Source organism: Panthera onca, chromosome A1, assembly GCF_046562875.1.
Source record: "Panthera onca isolate mPanOnc1 chromosome A1, mPanOnc1 haplotype 2, whole genome shotgun sequence".
Classification (NCBI taxonomy): Eukaryota; Metazoa; Chordata; class Mammalia; order Carnivora; family Felidae; genus Panthera; species Panthera onca.
Genome location: NC_138339.1, coordinates 154,605,384 through 154,627,630, shown reverse-complemented (window position 1 = coordinate 154,627,630; position 22,247 = coordinate 154,605,384). Strand labels below are relative to the sequence as shown.

The 22,247-nt window shown below is 36.7% G+C and overlaps 1 protein-coding gene across 1 annotated transcript; it reads right to left on the bottom strand.

Moving 5' to 3' along the window:
- Positions 1-312: 312 nt before the first annotated feature.
- Positions 313-1,251, bottom strand: LOC132680233 (olfactory receptor 2T8-like). The gene has a single exon (XM_060634020.3). The coding sequence runs from the start codon at positions 1,249-1,251 to the stop codon at positions 313-315; it is 939 nt and encodes a 312-aa protein (XP_060490003.3).
- Positions 1,252-22,247: the final 20,996 nt, after the last annotated feature.

Here is a 22,247-nt window from a genome sequence, read left to right as displayed (position 1 = left end):
AGGTGTGGGCATTTTAGTGTTTGTAAGTTAAACCACAATTTAAAAGAAATTAACAATAAATGTTCAAAATCGTTTGGCTACTTAGTTCATTCTTTGAGCAAATACTTATTAGGTGGTGTGATGTAAAAACATTTTAATGATTTTTGTTTAACAGATTTTTAACAATCCACAATTTGATGTGTTCATGACAGCTTAGTAAAAGATCCAAACTACAGATCTGTGCCTTCATTTCAAAGTAAAATAGTAATAACAAAGATATAATGCACACATTTTTTTTTCTCTAGGAAATCCCACACAACCACTTTTACAATCTTAGTCATGGCTTAAGGCAGAACACTGACCCAGACACTTTCTCAGGGCTAACTTGACTTCTCTGTTCCTCAGACTGTAGATGAGGGGGTTCAGTATAGGGGTGAAGATAGTATAGAACACTGAAACTACTTTATCATGGTGAGCTGACCTGTAGGATTTAGGTTGCATATAGATAAAAATTGCAGCTCCGTAAAAGATTCCCACCACAGAGAGATGTGAGGAGCAGGTGGTAAAAGCCTTTTTGCGGGCTTCTCTAAAACGCATCTGGAGAATTGCAGCAAGGATGAGACTATAGGAAATCAGAATGAGAGAAAATGGGACCAGGAGCATTAACACACAGCATATGTACATCACATACTCAAAGACAAACGTGTCGGCACAAGCTAAACGCACCAGAGTAGGGGACTCGCAGAAGAAATGATTGATCTCATGTGCATCACAAAATGGAAAACTCAGGGTAGCAGCAGCCTGCATGAGCCCATCAGCTGCCCCCAGGACCCAAGACCCCAGAGTCATTCTCAGGCATAATTGCCAGTTCATGAGGATGGGGTATCGCAGTGGGTGGCAAACAGCCACATACCGGTCATAGGACATGGCTGCTAAGAGGAAGCACTCGCCCCCTCCCAAAGTGATAAAAAAGAAGATCTGCAACCCACAGCCGGCAGGGGAGATGAACTTCTCTCCAGTCAAGTAGTCAGTAACCATTTTGGGCACAATGGTGGAAACCAGCATCATGTCCATGAGGGAGAGTTGACTCAGTAGGAAGTACATGGGTGTGTGGAGTCGGGCATCTTGATGAATCAAGAAGATCATGAAGGCATTGCCCACTAGGGAGGCGAAGGAAGTTGTCACAACCATCACAAAAAGAAATAGTTTGGCTTCTGTGTGGTTAAAGAGTCCTAGGAGAATGAAATATGAGGTGGTGTTCCCGTTTTTCATGATTTCAAACAAGAGTGACGCTGGAAATGAAGAAGTAGATGACAGAGATCATTTGCAGTGCTCTATTTCAATTACATATTACTTGATAATTACATGACTGAAAATTATAAAACCTATTTAAAATCTTTCATTTGCTGTTTTCAAAATAGTTTAACATGGACATAAAATTAGTTACAACTTTTTCCATTTTTTATCACTTTCAGAGTTTTCAAAATTAGTACCCCCACCTTTACTATTGATTAATGGGCACAATTAATAATTCTTTTGATAAATTACAGGGATATGGTAAGTATGTCTGTTGCACCACATGACACCAACATAAGTGAACATTATTCACATAATTTGTAATTTATAATTGTGCCTTGCCTTGTATCATGTGTAGTCAGTATTCTTAGAAGCTGAGTTAAATCTATGTGTTTAACTATGTAAAAGCCAAGCCCTTCAAACAGGAGTCACACATATAAAACATCAATATTTACTGAAACCTGTCAAAATCAGATCATCTTTCTTGATATCATTTAATTCAGAAAGGTATTGTTTTTCCAAGATAAAAAAAAAAAAGGAGTCAGAGACAGAACTTATATTTTCATGTCTATGAGCCAAAATACTGAGTCTTCAGAAGGCATATAATTTAATTCGGAATTGTTAGTACATTTAGTTTAACTTTTCTGTGTTATACACTGAAAAAGGTAATGAAATCAGGCTATTTCCCTCAGTGTGACACTGTAATACTAAGTGCAGAATTTCATTAACTAAAAAAGCACTTTTTATAATGAGATTATATCCCCTCAAAGTCACAGAAACACAACTTTATTGGGTAAAGTAGAGAAAATAAAAATTCTGAATTATTCATCTAGCCACAGAGGTTAGTTAATTTCTTCTGCAGTTCAAAAATAATCTAAATCTTTAAAGGCATTTTTATGTCTGATCTGTTATAACTTGTTGAATAAAACCATGGCTGCAGACATGGGGATACACATTCTTTCTCAAAGATATGGTATAATTCAATGAAGTTATATAGCAGAAGGAGTCCATCTCTTCCATGGACATTCCCTTTGCCCCCACTTTACATAGACATTCCCTGCTTGAGGTCCTTTCAAGATGGAGAAAGGCAATACAAAAGAATTGCTCAATCCCTAACTCCAGTTCTTGAGCATCATTACTGTTCTGGTAGTATTCTACTTGAGAGTTTTAGTTGGTTATTTCAAAATCAGACACGATGAAAATACACTTCCTCCTTGTCAAATATATTTTGCATTTGCCAAAATTCTGTGATATGCACATCCTCATAACGTTAACATGCAGTCTGTACCCTTAGTAACTAATGGAAATCTCTAATTTTGGAGTTCAGTATCAGTTTCCTGAAGAACCTCAAACCTTCTTATTCATTTCTTTGGCTTGTGGGCTTCTTATTTTTCACTATTTCCATCTCCCTATTGCTGAAGATTGATAGAACTTTAAAATTATTTAAAAATCAGTGGGTAACTTATTAATTGTAGGATGTTGGACAAGTTTCTTAATTTTTGCTACTCTCTTACTTATTTTTGAGTGTACTGTCAGTACATTGGCATTAAATATGTTCACATTGTTGTACAATCATTACGAGTATTAACCCCTGGAAACTTTTCATATTCTTAAACTGAAATTCTTGTATCCATTATACAATAAATGCCTTTCCTTTTTCCCCCAGAACCTGACAAGCACCATTCTATCTTCTGCCTCTGTATACTTGACTAATCTAGGTACTTCATATAAGTGGGGTTATACAGTAGTGTGTGTGTGTGTGTGTGTGTGATCGGCTTATTTCATGCAACATAATTGTCTTCAATGTTCATTCATGCTGTAATGTGTGTCAGAATATTCTTCCATTTTAAGGCTGAATAATATTCCTTTGTATGCATATAATATATTATACTACATTTTACTTATTTACTCATTCCATCTAAAGACATTTGCATTGCTTTTACTCTAGTTGTATTCTTAAATAACTATTTAATGGGATTTTTGATAACATATGCTCATTATTGGTTATTTTGATTAGGTGAGTATATATATAGTATAATATATAGTAATTTGTGCTAAATTTTTGCTTACATCATGCAAGATAAGTGTGTATGGTTTTAGAGAATATTTACAACTTAAATGCATTTCCAGATTAAAAAAAATGCATTTTCTTATTATGATATTTCTACTTGTGGTTAAGTGTATTAATGAATATGAAATAATTAACTATTTCCTTTTCAAAAGGTATGTGATAACTCTGCACTTTTTTTAGGTGAATAAAATGTATAAAAATAGTCAACATAATATCATTGACTAGAGTGCTCATAGTGCTTAGAATATTTAATGGAAAAATCAACTAAATATGTCAATTACATAAGATGAGTGGAAGGTATTTACATTTTCCTAAAATGTGATAATATATAATTATTTGTTTAATTGAAATCCTACATATCTTTTCATATTACACAAGTAAGACTATTTTCCACTAATTGCAATGTTTGTAAACCTACACAAATAAGATTCTAAAGGATAATTTCTAAAAATATTGATGATGGATACAAAGTGCAATGGAAACTTAAAATGAAGAATTAACTTATCTTGCAAGTAAAGTATCTACAATGCTTAAATAGAATAATGAAAACTTGATATTTACTAGTGTGACAATATGAAAATTTAATACTTTGGGAAAGTATTTTCTTTTTCATCTTCACTATGGCTTGAGAACATTAATGATTTATTTTATTTTCTTGTTTCCATAGAATGCCACTTAGAATAGAGTTAAACTTATGATGTCTTTACTTTAAATCACAAACTCATCTCTTTTGCAATGCTATTAGAAAACACAAATATACCCTCTATTTTTTCTCATAGAGTAATCATAGAATATTTAGGATCTGTCTGAAAATTTTCCTTCTATATTTTTACGATCCCATTTGCCATCACTTAGTATTACAATTATTAATCTTCCTCCTCAAGATACTTAGATTAGCCAATTATTTCTGTATAAAATATAATGGTAACAACTAAATCATTTATATTACTGAATTGACAAGTTGTTACAAGACTTTCAATCTGATTAAGTTAGCATTCATTTTAAATCTTCAGATTGTAGGATAGATAACAGAGTGGATTTTATATGTTAAACTGTATAGAAAGTGTACAATTACTGCAGATCTTCTGGAGTTCAAAATTCATAAATTACTAAACGTTATGAAATTAGTGTGACCTACTCACATAAAATGATGTCACCCCACAGGCTTGATCTGAATCTCATTTGAGCAACATTATCCTGAAACACCTCTTATAGTCTCGCAACAACAAAATTGCTCATATCAGAGTCTACAGTGACCTATTAAGGGGTGTGGCACCTTGACATATTTTGCTAAAAATACTTTCTTATTAATATGCTAGTGCTGCATAGGTTTGACTCTTTGGATGCCAATGGTGTTTAATTTTAAAGGGTTTTAGAGATTTTCATAACTGAAATATACTTTCTTTGGCCCTGTCAGAAATCTCTGATTCATTAAGATAAGAGAGAAATTTTACAAGGAAAAGTAAATGTACATAAATGATCTTGGAAAGGGATGATGATTTAAAAATACACTAAAGAGTAGATTTGTCTACCCTGGAGTTACTTGGTTTAATTTTGATAAGGAGGAAATGTTAAATAATTTGTTTTTAAGAGACAAGCTTTTGTCAAGTAATTAAAATGATGAAATGCATATGTGGAATTTAAGAAATGAAATAGATGAACATGGAGGGTAAAATGAGAGGCAAACTATAAAACAGACTTTTAAATATAGAGAACAAACTGAGAGTTACCACAGGGGAGGTGGTCAGGAAGATGAGTTAAATGGGTAATGGGTATTAAGGAGGGCACTTTCTGTGATGAGCACTGGATGTTATATGCAGGTGATGAGTCACTAAATTCTAAATATAAAACTAATATTACACTCTATGTTAACTAATTGAAATCTAAATAAAAACGTGAAAACGAAAGAAAAAACATTACATGCAGGGTAAAGTTCAGTTGTTCTTTCCTTTTTGAACTAACTTGACAGTATTATTGTGTTTCACAAATTTCAATTTTTATACCTATATTATTTTATTTTATAGCTTATATGTTTCTTTGTATCTAAGTAACAGAATATATAGTCATAGAAACAACAGCTATAGCAGATTGCGTTTGTTGTGCCAATCTCTTTGCAATTAGATTCTATCTGGGTTGCTTTTACATGATTTTATCTATGTTTGTAGTTTATATTTTCAGTTTCTGGGAAAACCTTTGTTCTTAGATTCATTTTTACCTCTTCTGTGACCTTGACTTTTGTAAGAATAAATGTAAGTATCATATTCCACATCTATATCTATCTATCTATCTATCTATCTATCTATATACACACACATACATACATATATATAATTACATACATATATTTTATAATTACTTATATTATATATACATATAATGTATTTATAAATTATATACACACACACACACCTTATGCATCATGGAATAGTTGATGGGAAAAGCTACCTCTGTAAAATTGTAAGATGTTTTAGTTGCTTAATTCAGGTTATCTGTAGTAATCATTTTATTTGTTTAGAAAGAGAGCATATCATGGATTTCAATATGCTTCTGAATTTGCATGTTGAGTAGACTTTGTGCAATGTCAATCAAATGCTATGTGGTTACCAAAGGGAATGAGAATGAATATCAGAGAACCTCAATGTCAAAAAGAGGAGGGCATACCACAAAGAACTCCATTAGGAAACTGAAATTATAGTGAATCTGTGTTTCCTAAATTGAAACAGTTTAGGTTTATTTTTAAATATGTGGGCATAATTTAAATAAACCAACAAATTTTTCACCAGACCCTCATTTTAACAAGAACAGGGTATTTTGTCCATTGATCTTCCTGAAGAAATGTGGGGATGGAATAATTTCCAGGCATCACGAAAGAGACTGTGTGGAAAAGTCCATGTAACAAGTGCTGAGACCTGGATAGAGTGCAGAGCTAAGAAGCCACAGATCAGCAGGCGAGAAGCAAATAAAATAGCATCACATAAGTTGCAGGAAGTTTATTGTGGATTTCCCTTAGGAATAAGTCCCTAAGAATGAAGGAATCAGAGTTGGCCACAGGGAGATGTTGAACCGTGTTGCAGTTATAACAAAGTTCTCAGTTACCCCAGGAGGAATTCTAACATGTTCCTTCTAAGTTGTCTTGCTATAAGGAAAGGGGTTCCTCTTGTGCCCCAACAAGAGCATTGATAGGATGTGTGGCCTTCAACCAGGAAGGAAGCATGGCCTTGGGCTATGTTCTTCAAATAAGAACAGTGTTCTTCAAATAAGAACAAGTTCTTGAGAGGCACTTAACTGAGGGTGTCTGAATAGCACTCCTAAACAACTGGGGAGTAAATAATTTAATCCTGAAAGGGGAAGGGGAATATGGGAGCACAGAATAGTAACGTGCATACTCTATAAGTAACAATCAGAAGTCAATATGGAGGAGTCTCTTGGATATCATTCACACAGCTTTGTTCCTGCACATAGCATGTGGCTCGTGTGATTGCTGTGCACAGAGACTTCTAACAAGAATGATAATTCAGTAAAAATATGGTTTTCTTCCAGTATAAGACACATTGTAGTTTGGAATTTTCCCACAAGGAGTATGCTGGTACTAAGAGCTCAAAACCTCTATTGGCAGGCCTAGTTTGTTTGTTTTTTGTTTGTTTGTTTGTTTTGTTTGGAAGAGCTGCTAATATGTCTCTGATAAAAGCATTGGTCCTGAATCAGAAACCTGGAACTCCATCCAAAAGAGCAAAAGTAGAGGTGCCTAGCTGACTCAGTCAGTTGAGCATGCAATTCTTGATCTTTGGGCTGTGAATTTGAGCCTCACATTGGGTATGAGGATTATTTAAAAGTAAAATATTTTTAAAAAGAGCAAAAGTAGATGTGATGGATAGCAGAAATTTCTCACTTTGTAGTGAGAACTTCTCAATTTTAGTGAGTTCACTCCCTTATAAAAGAGTGTTCTGTAGTGTTAGCTCAGAGTCTATAACAACAGCTCTCAAAAGATATCAGGATTTTGCTTTCCCTAGGATCCCTTTGCTCTGTACCCTAGACTAAATTGCACCCTCCCAAATTTCTATGTTGGATACCCTGACTACAAATGTGGAAGGTTTAGGGGATAAGACTGTTACAGAAATAATTCTGGTTAAATTAGTTCATATGGGCATGACCTCATTGTAAGGTTTAGTGTGCTTATGAGAGAGCACTAATCCTCTTACTCTTCTCAATGATGAAGGGCCATATGAGGCAGTTTTCTGTAAACTAAGAAGAAAGGTCTCACTTGAAGCCAAATTGGCATGTAGCTTGATCTTAGACTTTCTGACCTCCAGAACTTAAGAAAATAAGTTTCTGATGTCTAATTTAACCAGTCTATGCTATTTTTCATGCAAGCCTGAGCTGACAAATCCGTTCTGGTATGTAGATGCAAGTTTCTTTGGAGAAGGATTGATATATAGTGCCAATATGTAATTATTGTGTCATTGTTGGACCTTTCTTCAAAGTGACCTCGTGGCTTTCATTAGATAAATTCTGGGACTGGATATTGATTCAAAATAGGAAATAAGAATGTACTTTTTTCTGATGAGAGCTTTTATCAGACTTTCACCCCTCAAGTCTTTATCTTAGTTTTATCAGTTAAGCAATACTCTGGTGGCTGCACATATATCTCAGCTTAAGAGTGTCAGTGTCCATGTCCATTTTGTAAGCTATGTACACCATACTTTTAAAGTGTTTTAGGGGCGCCCGGGTGGCTCAGTCGGTTAAGCGTCCGACTTTGGCTCAGGTCATGATCTCGCGGTCCGTGAGTTCAAGCCCCGCATCAGGCTCTGTGCTGACCACTCAGGGCCTGGAGCCTGTTTCGGATTCTGTGTCTCCCTCTCTCTCTGACTCTCCCCCGTTCATGCTCTGTCTCTCTCTGTATCAAAAATAAATAAACGTTAAAAAAATAAATAAAAATAAAGTGTTTTATACAAAACATGGGCCATGTTATGCCTGGGCCCTTTCTTTCCCACTTACATATGTAGCTCTGATTACTCTGTAATATATTTGTCTATTAATCTGGCCAAAATGGATAGCTGCTTATGAAATTCTCAATGATGCTTTTGGTATTTCCAGAGTGCATCCGATATCACTCTAGGTTCTTTTGGGGGATCATGGTAACCTGGAAATGCATGATAAATGCCAACATATCCTCTGTTCTTTACTTTTTCATAGTTTATCAATAGTCAGCCAAGATCAGTCAGGCATCATCATCTTACCTATTGTAGGTCCTCGTGGTTGTTACTTTTTGCCTCAACTATTCTACCCAGTTATTTTTTAATTCACAAGCAATGCTGCTTTTTAAAATCATTTTTATGACATGTAATAGACATATAACACTGTATGAGAATAAGGTGGACAATATGATAACTTGATACATGTATAGATTCCCAAATGGTTACCACAATAAGGTTAGTTAACACATTTTACTCCTCACATAATTGCCATTTTATTTCTGTTGCTATGGTGATAACATTAAATCTATACTCTCATAGCACCTTTCAAGTGTCTGCTACAGTGATCCTAAGTGATTATTTTAGTCATGACTCTATACATTAGATATAAACAAAATATAATTCTAGCAGTTAAATTCCAGGGCTGATAAAATTGTTTGACAATAATATCTGTTACAAGAAAAAGAGCAAAGTTTGCAAAATACAAATTATTTCTGTCAATTAACAACATTTTTTCTTATTAATGGAGGATTTATTTGTCTTTCCTCTGTTACACCCTGGGCCAATCACTTTCTCAAGGCTGCCTGGAAAGGTACAGGAAAATAAACATACAGAGAAAATGATCCATGGGAGAAAGACTTATGGGAGATGGAGATGGCTCCTTCACATAGTGATAACCACCTTGTTAAGGTAGTTGTTAACATGATTTTTATAATTGAGATAAAACGGGTGTATAACATTATTTTAATTTCAAGTGTAAAATATAATAAGACAATATTCATATACATACAAAGTGTTCACCACAAACATTCTAGTTACCGTTTGTCACCATTCAATTAAACCCCCTTTACCCACTTTCCCCATTTATGAAAACTGTTCCCTCTGTTCTCCCTGTTCCAACAATTTGTTCTCTGTATCTATGAGTATGATTTTGGTTTTATTTTTTTTTAATTTTTTAAAATATTTTTATTTATTTTTGAGACAGAGAGAGACACAGCATGAGCAGGGGAGGAGCAGAGAGAGAGGGAGACACAGAATCTGAAGGAGGCTTCAGGCTCTGAACTGTCAGCACAGAGCCTGACGTAGGGCTCAAACTCACAGACTGTGAGATCATGACCTGAGCCGAAGTCAGACGCCCAACCTACTGAGCCACCCAGGCGTCCCATGTTTTTGCTTATTTTAAATTCACCCCATAAATAAAATCATCTGTTATTTTTCTTTCTCTGACATTTTACTCAGAAAAATACACTCTGAAGAGATTGGAAGATGGATGCAGAGAGGAAGACCCTAGGCACACATCTTCCCACGAATACAACTATATAACTATCAAATCATCTTAAATACCCCAGAAATCAACCTGGCAGAATCAGACTGTCAGAACAAACTCCACAACTAAAATCAGAGAAGAGGCCACATCAAAGAATGTAGAAAGTGTGAAGACACAGTTTGGTAGAAAAATGGATCATGGTTGCTGCATTTGGGTGGGAGCAACAGACATGGAGAAGGGTAAGAGACAGACTAACATACAGAGGAGGGTATAGGGAAAACAAATTCCAAGAGAAATTGGCTTTAAAAATGAGAGAGACTGAATTTTGTGACTTTTGGCAACAAACTGGGCTTCAGCCTGAATTCTCAAGTCAGCAGCCTTTACAGGTATACAGCCTGAATGGCAATGGGTCTACTCTTAGAGAAAAGACAAGGAAAGAACTTGCCAACAAACATCATGGAAAGACCCTTTGCAGAGCACCTGGAGCACACAGTGGGGAGGTTATCTGGTCATCTTGGAGCCTGTCCCAGAGAAGCAGCATTCATGGAGAGACTCCTCTGGGAGAAAAGAAACTTGCAGGCAGCACTTCCCTCGCCACACTCAGCATAAGCTCAGGACTACCTGTGAGAACCTATGCAGTGCAATCACTAGCTACCTAACTTGTTTACGCCAAGCTGTGCCCCCAGTTCTCTGATAGAACTACCTTTCCCTGTCACACTTGCCTCAGTCCAAACACAACATGTTCTTTCCCCCCAGAAGACCTGCCCATCCCCCTGCCCACATCCCATCTCCCAAGCCTAGAGTTTTGCAGAGTATCAGTTCCAGCAGTGGACATAACTCATTTCACAAGCAGACCAAAGCACACCTATTTAGAACTCACCACATTCAGGTAAGGGACCAAATGCTATTCATAACATGCAAAGAAAGCCTAAGCAAAAGACTGGACTGAAGGATAAAATGACCAGAAGAAAACATCAAGGTATACTCAAAACACATTGGATATATTCCCATGAGGGTCAGGCTCTGGGAAACAGTGGACACTACATGGCGGGGGTGGGGGGACTACACAATCTCTTCTCCATAAGGTCATCATCCTCAAGAACAGCAGACATAGCTGACTTTCTTAATATACAGAAACAGGCACAGAGATGTAGACAAAAATGAGAAGACAGAGGAATTAATATCAAATGAAAGAACAACACAAAACCATGGCCAGAGATCCAAGCAAAACAAATATGAGTAACATGCTGGATGGAATATTTAAAGCAATTATTGTGGGGCACCTGGGTGGCTCAGTTGGTTGACCGTCCGACTTCGGCTCAGGTCATGATCTCACAGTTCGTGGGTTCGAGCCCCACATAGGGCTCTGTGCTGACAGCTCAGAGCCCGGAGCCTGCTTCCGATTCTGTGTCTCCCTCTCTCTCTGCCCCTCCCCCACTCACATTCTGTCTCTCTCTCCTTCAAAAATAAATAAACATTAAAAAAATTAAAAAAAATAAAGCAATTATTGTAAGTATATTCACTGGGTGTGGTAAAAGAGTGGAGGACATGAATAAGACTCTTAATACAGAAATAAGGATAACAGGGACATCTGGGTGACTCAGTCGGTTAAGCAGGCCTACTTTGGCTCAGGTCATGTTTTGGCAGTTTGTGGATTTGAGCCCTGCATTGGGCTTTCAGCTGTCAGTGCAGACACTGCTTTGGATTCTCTGTCTTCCTCTCTCTCTGCCTTTCCCTACTCACACACTCTCTCTCTCACAAAAAGAAATAAACATTAAAAAAAGGAAATAAGGAATAACATATAAGAGACAAAGTGCTCAATAAATGAAATAAGAAACATGCTTGATGAAATACACAGCAGGCTGGAAGAAGTAGAAGAATGACTCAATGATCCAGTAGACAAAGCATGAGGAAGTAACTAATCTGAGCAAAAAAAGAGAACAAGAATTATGCAAAAAGAGAAAAGACTTAGAGAACTCAATGGCCCAATCAAGTAGAATAACTTTCATATTATAGGAGTCCCAGAAGAAAGAGAGAGAAAAGGGGCAAAAAAAAAATATTTGAAGAAATAATAGCAGAAAACTTCCTAATCTCTGAAGGAAACAGATATTGAGATCCAGGAGTCACAAGGAACCCCCCAAAAAATCAACAAAAGCAGATTCACTCCAAGACATATTCTAATTAAATTGGAAACTATAGTGATAACGAATGAACCTTAGTGACACCTGTGTGGCTCAGTGGGTTGAGCTGAGCATCTGACTTTGGCTCAGGTCATGATCTCACAGTAGGTGGGCTTGAGCCCCGTGTTGGGCTCTGTGCTAACAGCTTAGAGCCTGCAGCCTGCTTTGGAGTCTGTGTCTCCCTCTTTCTGCCCCTCCTCCACTCACACTCTGTCTCTAAAAAATTAATAAATGTTAAAAAAAAAACAATGAACCTTAAAAGCAGCAAGATAAGTGGCACTTCAGTGGCTCAGTCAGTTAAGCATGTGACTCTTGATTTTGACTCAGGTCATGATCTCACAGTTTGCGGGATTGAGATCTGCATCAGAGTCTGCACTGACAGTGCAAAGCCTGCATTGAATTCTCATTCTTTCTCTTTACCCCTCCCCCACTCTTACATGAGTGGGTGCTCTCTTTTATCAAAATAAATAAACATTTACAATTACATATGGCTTCCCTGAGAGCTCAAGAAAGCCCACAGCATTAAAAGTTGAAATTTTCTGTACCATTTCCCCTTTTTGATCAATAATATTTCTTCAGAAATAAGTAATAATCAACTTTATGTCATTATGTCCCTCAAGGCCAGGATCTGCCTCGGATCCATCAAGTCTCTCATTGCTAGGTATGAATATGCCTCTTTTTATCTAGAGTTCATTGTTGGGGGCTCACTTATTTAAACAGTAGATAATGAGAAGCCTAAAAATGATATATGTTTTCTATTAATTTCAATTGTTGAGCAAGCATAATACATGTATTTGTCCTAGATTATCTCATCTTACATTTGGTATAGCATTTATAACAATGATATATGGATAGAAAAAGGGCTCCAATAAATGCAACCTGAAAAAATAAATGCAGTGGTGGGATGGCTTTGAATAAACAAGAGAAAAAAAAACAGATAATTCATCACATATGACTTGCATTTTTAATATTTAAATCCAAGTTACTTAACATAGAGAGTAATAATGACTTTGAATGACTAAGGAATAGAATTTAGTGATTCATCATTTACATAAAACACCCAGTGCTCATCCAAAATATGCCCTCCTGGAGGGAGGAGTCAACATGGCAGAGAGGTAAGGGGACCAGAAGTTCCCTTGTCCCTCAAACACAGCAGTATTGAGGCCAGAAGACTTGGAATTCCAGGGATTCAGGCTATAGAGTGACAGAAACATCTCCAGGGGCCCATGGGGACAACTTGATGGGCCATCAGTGTGTGATTGCAAAGTGAGAGAGATAAAATGGGCAGTTCAGGCATGCAGAGGATGGATCTCCTTTTGTGGAGAGACAAGAGGAAGAGAAAGAGAGGGTGAGAAAATGTTGAACTGTATTTGTACAAGAGAAAAAAAACACAGACTGGGATACAGAAAAAAAAAAACAGAGAAAGAACCAATTTCTAACTGCCAAGCTTTCTTCACCCTATTCACACACCTGGAGAGGAGGGGAGCCAGGCCCAGGATCAGTAGCTAGCTCCAAGAAGTAGTCAGAGAGAGCAGTCCACTCTCTTGAGTGCTGTGGGAAGAAAGCAAATAGCCATTCAAAGGACAAAAGACCTTGTATGACCCCACTGGCTCTTTGTCAGCTGGCTGGTGGAGTGACAGCACCCCAGAACTGGAGACACTGATTGGTATTCTTTAAGACATCAGGGTTTGAATCCAAGCCAAGAGGCCTGGGAGGCAGGGTAGATGGTGAGCATAACATAGCAGCCCACTCATGCCTGCTCAGCACTGTGAAGAGCCAGAGGCCCTTTGTTGGCAGGTGGGGTGAAGTGGCATTTCCCCATAACCAGGGCAGGTGGAATAGGATCTTTTAAGACATTGGGGTTTGAATCCAGCCAAGCACCTGGGAGGCATGGGAGACTGTGGAGCAGAGAAAAACCGGACCACTTGAGCCCATATGGCACTGTGAAAATCCCAAGAACAGAGTGGTTTCAGACACCTGGTCTGGGGAAGAGAGACTGGGCTGTGGTCATGTTTCTCCCCATCACCAAGGTGGGTTTTGCAGAACAGACAACTGGTCCAGGGTGGAGGTGGGACCTGCCTACACCAAACCATGTCCCTCCATGCCAGGTAATTGTATATGTAACAGAACAAGATTGACACTGAAAGAACCAGACAGTCACAACTTCAGACCAATGAAGCCACTGGTTCCGAGGCACCGTCAAATATTGGTCCAGTGGTTTTGCATTCTTTGATTTGATTTCTGGTCAATTATTACTTTATGTTTATGTTTATATATTTATGTTATATTTATATTATGTTATGATATATTATGTTATGTGTATATATACACATGTGTGTTTGTGTGTGTGTATTTTTCTTCTTTTTCTTCCCCTTATTTCTTCCCTTCTCTAGTCTGGTTATTCTGTTTTTTGGTGTATTTAAGCAGACTCTTTTTAACTATTATTTTTGCACCTCTTCTGTATCTCCTTTATTTATTTTTTTTTTTTCTCTCTGGACTAAGCCATATAGTTTCTCTGATTCTCTGCCTGGTCAATTGTGTTTTTTTTTTTTTTTCTTTATTCTTTTCACTGCCCTTGACATTTCTCTCTTTCTATAGGATAAGGTCTCTTCCACCACCCCATCCTTTTTAAAAAAAAATTTCCAGGGATACTTCAACAAAAAATCAAAGCACAATTGGTGGAAGGTCTAAACCACCAATGCAAGTAGGGAGATAAAACAATTAGAGTCACAACACAGAACATGAAACACACTCCAAAAACACCTCCTGAAGGGCAGGACCCAGACAGCATAAGAATCCTTTTAAATACGGAAATGCTCACAGGTGCAGGACTCATAATAAGCTATTAAAACACATATGGGACAGAAAACTAACCAATATGATGAGACAGACGACTTCTCCTTAAAATAAATTCCAGGAATAAATGACAGATAGGGATTTCCTGAAAAATGGATATAAACGATATAACTGACCAAAAATTTAGAATAATAGTCATAGGATTAATAGGTAGCTTGAAAAAAAAAAAGCATAGAACAGAGTATATTGCTGTTGAGATCAAGGAACTACTAAATAGTCATAACGAACTAAGAAATCCTATAAATGAGGTGCAAAATAACTAGATTCAGTAACAGCAAGGATGGAGGAGGAAGAGAGGAGATTAAGTTAAATAGAAGGTAAAATTATGGAAAATGATGAAGCCAAGAAAAAGAGAAGAAAACACTAGACCATGAGACAATTAGAGAACTAAATAATTCAATGAAATGTAATAATATTCATATCATAGGAGTTCTGGAAGAAGAAGAAGAGAGAAAAAGGGGCAGAAGTTTTACCTAAACAAATTATTGCTGAGAAATTCCCTAATTAAAGGAAGGAAAAGGACTTCCAAGTCCAGGAGGCACAGAGAACTCCCTTCAGATTTAACAGGAATATCTTATCCATGGCATATCATAGTGAAACTGGCAAAATTCAAAGAAAAAGAGAAAATTCTGAAAGCAGCTAAGGACAAAAGGACCCTAACTTACAAGGATAGACACATAAGAGTAGTAGCAGACCTGTCCACTGAAACCTGGCAGGCCAGTAGAATGTGGTGGGAAATATCCAATATGAAGAATAAAAAAATATGCAGCCAAGAATCTTTTATCCAGCAAGGCTGTCATCCAGAATAGAAGGAGAGATAAAAGTTTCCCATACAACAAAAACTGAAGGAGTTCATGACCACTAAACCAGCCCTGCAAGAGATTCTTAGGGGGACCTGTGAGTGGAATGCTGCAAACACTACAAAGGACCAGAGACATTGCCACAAGCATGAAACCTACAGATAACACAATGACACTAAATCCATATCTTTCAATAATAACTCTGAATGTAAATGGACCCAATGCTCCAATCAAAAGACATAGGGTATCAGAATGGATCAAAAAAACAAGGTCCATCTATATGCTGACTAGAAGAGACCCATTGTCGACTTGAAGGGAACTTCAGATTGAAACTGTGGATGGAGAAGCATCTATCATGCTATTGGAAGTCAAAACACAATTGGAGTAGCCATTCTTATATCAGACAAACTAGATTTTAAACTAAATGCTGTAACAAGAGTTGGAGAAGGGCATTATATCATAATTACAGTTCCTATCCATCAAGAAAGCTAACAATTATAAATGTTTATGCTCCCAACTTGGGGATAACCATGTATATGCATCAATTAATCACAAACATAAGAAATGTTATTGATATGAATACTGTAAGTGCAAGACACTTTAATACTTCACTTACAGGAATGGGCAGATCACCTAGACAGAAAATCGATAAAGAAACAATGGACTTAAAGATGAAGTCAAGCTTTCACTTTTTGCAGATGACATGATATTATACAGAGAAAACCCCATAGACTCCACCAAAAAACTGTCAGAAATGATACATGAATTCAGCAAAGGGGGAGGATACATAATTAATATACAGAAATCATTGCATTCTTATACACTAATGATGAAGCAACAGTAAGACAAATAAAGGAACTGATCCCATTCACAATTGCACCAAGAATCATAAAATACCTAGGAATTTTATGTTTAGAAAAACATAAAATTATGTTTCTCTTTAGAAAATGGTGCTGGGAGAACTGGACAGCAACATGCAGAAGAATAACACTAGACCACTTTCTTACACCATTCACAAAAATAAACTCAAAATGGATGAAGGACGTGAATGTGGGACAGGAAACCATCAAAATCCTAGAGGAGAAAGCAGGAAAAAACCTCTCTGACCTCAGTCGCAGCAATTTCTTATTTGACACATCTCCAAAGGCAAGGGAATTAGAAGCAAAAGTGAAATATTGGGACGTCATCAAGATAATAAGCTTCTGCACTGCAAAGGAAACAATCAACAAAACTCAAAGACAACTGACGGAATGCGAAAATATATTTGCAAATTACATATCGGATAAAGGGCTACTATCTAAAATCTATAAAGAACTCACCAAACTCCAGACCCAAAAAAACAAATAATCCAGTGAAGAAATGGGCAGAAGACATGAATAGACATCCAGATGGCCAACAGGCACCTGAAAAGATGCTTAATGTCACTCTTCATCAGGGAAATACAAATCAAAACCACACTGAGATATCACCTCACGCCAGTGACCATGGCTAAAATAAACAAATCAGGAAGCTATAGATGCTGGAGAGGATGTTGAGAAACGGGAACCCTCTTGCACTGTTGGTGGGAATGCAAACTGGTGCAGCCTCTCTGGAAAACAGTGTGGAGGTTCCTCATAAAATTAAAAATAGATCTATCGTATGACCCAGCAACAGCACTGCTAGGAATTTACCCAAGGGATACAGGAGTGCTGATATATAGGGGCACTGGTACCCCTATGTTTACAGCAGAACTTTCAACAATAGCCAAATTATGAAAAGAGCCTAAACGTCCATCAACTGATGAATGGATAAAGAAATTGTGGTTTATATACACAATGGAATACTACGTGGTAATGAGAAAGAATGAAATATGGCCCTTTGTAGCAACGTGGATGGAACTGGAGAATGTTATGCTAAGTGAAATAAGTCACAGAGAGAGAGACAGATACCATATGTTTTCACTCCTATGTGGATCCTGAGAAACTTAACAGAAGACCGTGGAGGAGGGGAAGGGGAAAAAATAAGTTAGAGAGGGAGGGACGCAAACCACAAGAGACTCTTAAAAACTGAGAATAAACTGTGGGTTGAGGGGTAGTAGGAGGGAGGGGAAATTGGGTGATGGGCACTGAGGAGGGCACCTGTTGGGATGAGCACTGGGTGTTGTATGGAAACCAATTTGATAATAAATTTCATATTAAAAAATAAAAAAAGTAGCAATGGCCTTGAATGATACCTTGGACCAGATGGACTTGACAGATATATTGAGAACTTTACATCCAAAAGCAGTAGAATACACATTCTTTGCAAGTGCACATGGAACATTCTCCAAGATGGATCACATACTGTGTCACAAAACAGCCCTCAATTAATATAAAATATTTGAGATCATATCATGCATATTTTCTAGTCACAACAGTATGATACTTGAGATCAACAACAAGAAAAAATTTGGAAAGCCCCCAAATGCATGGACATTAAAGAACATCCTACAGAAGAATGCATTGGTCAGCCAGGAAATTAAAGATTACATTAATATATATATATATATATATATATATATATATATATATATATACACACACACACACACACACACACACACACACACACACACACAACAAAGGAAAATGAAAACAGGACATTAGAAACATTTTGAGATGCAGCAAAGACAGTCCTAATAGGAAAAGGCATTACAATCCAGGCTTATCTCAAGAAAAATCCCAAATACAATATATAACAGCACACCTAAAAGTACTAGAAACAGAAGAGGAACAAAACCCCAAAGTCAGCAGAAGAAGTGAAATAATAAAGATCACAGCAGAAATAAACAATATGGAATCCCAAAACAAAACAAAACAGTAGAACAGATCAATGTATCTAAGAACAGGATTTTGGAAAATAAACAAAATTGATAAACCTATAGCCAGATTTTTCAAACAGAAAAGAAAGAGAACCATAATGATACAATCATGAATGAAAATGGATTTATCACCACAAATCCCTCAGGAATAAAAGCAATTCTCAAAGAATATTATGAGAAATTATACATTAAGAAACTGGACAACCTGGAAGAAATGGACCAATTCCTAGACACCCACACACTACCAAAATTCAAACAGGAAGAAATGGGAGACTGAAGAGACCCATAATCAAAGAACTTGACTCAGTTATCAAAAACCTCCCAGCAAATTAGAGTCCTGGGCCATATGGCTTCCCAGGGGAATTCTACCAGACATTTAAAGCAGAGTTAATACCTATCCTTCTCAAGCTGTTACAAAAACATTGAAATGGAAGGAAAGCTTCCAGATTCATTTTACAAAGCCAGCATTACTTTGATTCCTAAACCAGACAGATATCCCACTAAAAGAATTACAGGCCAATTCCCCTGATGAACATGGATGCGAAAATTCTCAACAAGATACTAGCAAATTGAATTCAACAGTATATCAAAAGAATTATTCACCATAATCGAGTTGGATTCATTCATAGGCTGCAGGGCTGGTTCAACATTCACAAATCAATCAATTTGATACATTACATTAATAAAAGAAAGCATAAGAACTGTATGATTCTGTCAATAGGTGCAGAAAAAGCATTTGACAAAGTACAGCATCTTATAATAAAAACCCTCCAGAAAGTCAGGATAGAACGAACATACCTCAACATCATAAAAGCCATTTATGAACAGCACACAGCTAATATCATCCTAAATCAGGAAAAATGGAGATCTTTCCCCTGGTGATCAGGAACACGGCAGGAATGTCCACTCTCACCACTGTTTTTTAACATCGTGTTGGAAGTCGTAGCATCAGCAATCAGACAGCAAAATGAAATAAAATGCATCCAAATTGGGAAAGAAGTGAAACTTTCACTTTTCACAGATGACATGGTACTCTACATGGAAAACCCTAAAGATTCCACCAAAAAGCTTCTAGAACTGACATGAAATCAGCAAAGTTGAATAATACAAAATAAATGTGCAGAAATCAGTTGCATTTCTATACACAAATAATGAGGCACCAGAAAGAGAAATCAAGAAATCAATCCAATTTATAATTGCTCCAAGAACCGTAAAATAGCCAGGAATAAACCTAAACAAAGATGTAAAAGTGCTGTATGCTGAAAACTATAGAAAACTTTTGAAGGAAATTGAAGACACAAAGAAATGGAAACATATTTCGTACTAATGGGTTGGAAGAAAAAACATTGTTAAAATGACGATACTAACTAAAACAGTCTACACATTCAGTGCAATCCCAATCAAAATTGCTCTGACATTCTTCTCAAAGCTAGAACAAACAATCCTAAAATTTGTATGGAACCACAAAGGACCATTTATAGACAAACATACATTGAAACAGAAAAACAAAGTGGGAGGCATCACAATCCCAGACTTAACCTCTACTACAAAGCTGTTATCACCAAGACAGCATGGTACTGGCACAAGAACAGACACATAGACTGATGGAATAGAAAGGAAAGTGTACAATTGAACCCATAAATGTATGGCCACCTAATCTTTGATGAATCAGGAAAGAGTATCCAATGGAAAAAAAAAGACAGTATCCTTACAAAAGGTGCTGGGAGAACTGCATAGCACCATGAAGAAGAAGGAATGAAAGCAAAATTGAATTATTGGGACCTCATCAAGATAAAAGTCTCCTGCACTGCAAATGAAACAATCAACAAAACGAAAAGCAACTGATGAAATGAGAGAAGATATTTGCCAATGACATATTGGATAAAGGGTTAGTATCCAAAATATATAAAGAACTTACCAAAGTCAATACCAAAATCAGATAATCCAGTGAAGAAATGGTCAGAAGACATCACTAGACACTTTTTCAAAGAAAATCTCCAGAGGGCCAACAGACACATGACAAGATGCTCAACATCACTAATCATTAGGTAAATACAAATACAAATGGCATTGAGTTACCACTTCACATTGGTCAGAGTGGAAAAAAAAACTCAGGCAACAACAGATATTGGTTGTCAAGGATGTGGAGAAAATGGAACCCTCTTGACTGTTGGTGAGAATGCAAACTGGTGCAGCCACTCTGGAAAACAGTATGGAGGTTCCTCAAAAAATTAAAAATAGAATTACCCTTTGACACTACTAGGAATTTATCCAAAGGATACAGGAGTGCTGATGCATAGGAGCACTTGTACCCCAATGTTTACAGCAGCACTTTCAACAATAGCCAAATTATGGAAAGAGCACAAATGTCCATCAACTGATGAATTGAGAAATAAGATGTGGTTTATATATACAATGGAAACTACTTGGCAATGAAAAAGAATTAAATCCTGAAGTTTGCAACAACATGAATGGAACTGGAGGGTATTATGCTAAGTGAAATAAGTCAGTCAGAGATAGACAGATAAAATATGTTTTCACTCATATGTGGAACTTGCGAAACATAACAGAAGACACTGGGGGAAGGAAGAGGAAAAATAGTTTCAAACAGAGAGGGAGACAAACCATAAGAGATCCTTAAATACAGAGAACCAATTTAGGGTTTATGGGGGGTGAGGGATGAGTGTAATGGGTGATGGGTATTGAGGATTGTACTTGTTGGGATGAGCACTGGGTATTGTATGTAAACGATGAATCACAGAACTCTATCCCCAAAACCAAGAGAACACTGTATACACTGAATGTTATCTAACTTGACAATAAATTATATATATAAACAAAAAAACAAATAAAAAGTGCCCTCCTTAATGGCCATCATCATTTAACCCATCTCCCTACCCAACAACCCACCAGCAACTCTCATTTTGTTCTCTGTATTTAAGAGTCTCTTATGGTTTGTCTCCTTCTCTGTTTTTATCTTATGTTTGCTTCCCTTCTGCTTTGTTCTGCTTTGTTTCTTAAATTCCACATGTGTGAAATCATATATTTGTCTTTCTCTGAATGACTTATTTTCCTTAGCATAATACATCCTAGTTCAATCGACATTGTTGCAAAATACAAGAGTTAATTATTTTTGATTGTTGAGTAGTATTCCATTGTGTGTGTGTGTGTATATATATATATATATATATATATATATATATATATATATACCACATCTACTTTATCCATTCATCAGTTGATAGGTATTTGGGCTTTTTCCATACTTTGGCTATTGTCGATATTGCTGCTATTAACATTGGGGTGCATAAGCCCCTTTGAATGGGCATTTTCATATCCTTTGAATAAACTCTTAGTAGTGAAATTGCTGGGTCATAAGGTAGATCTATTTTTAATTTCTTGAGGAACCTCGACACTGTTTTCTGAGCAGCTGCACCAGGTTGCATTCCCACGAGCAGTGTAAAGTGTTCCTCTTTCTCCTCTTTGCCAATATCTGTTGTTGTCTGAGTTGTTAGTTTTAGACCTTCTGACACGTGTGAGGTAGTATCTCATTGTGGTTTTCATTTGTATTTCCTTGATGATGTGTATGTTGAGCATCTTTTCATATGTGTGTTAGACATCTGGAAATCTTTGGAAAAGTGTCTATTCATGTCTCTTGCCCACTTCTTCACTGGAGTATTTGTTTTTTAGGTGTTGAGATTGATATGTTCTTTATAGATTTTGGACACTAGCCATTTATCCCATATTTCATTTCCAAATATCTTCTC

Coding starts and splice junctions, on each gene's coding strand:
- LOC132680233 (XM_060634020.3), bottom strand. CDS start 1,251: ATGAAAAACGGGAACACCACCTCATATTTCATTCTCCTAGGACTCTTT.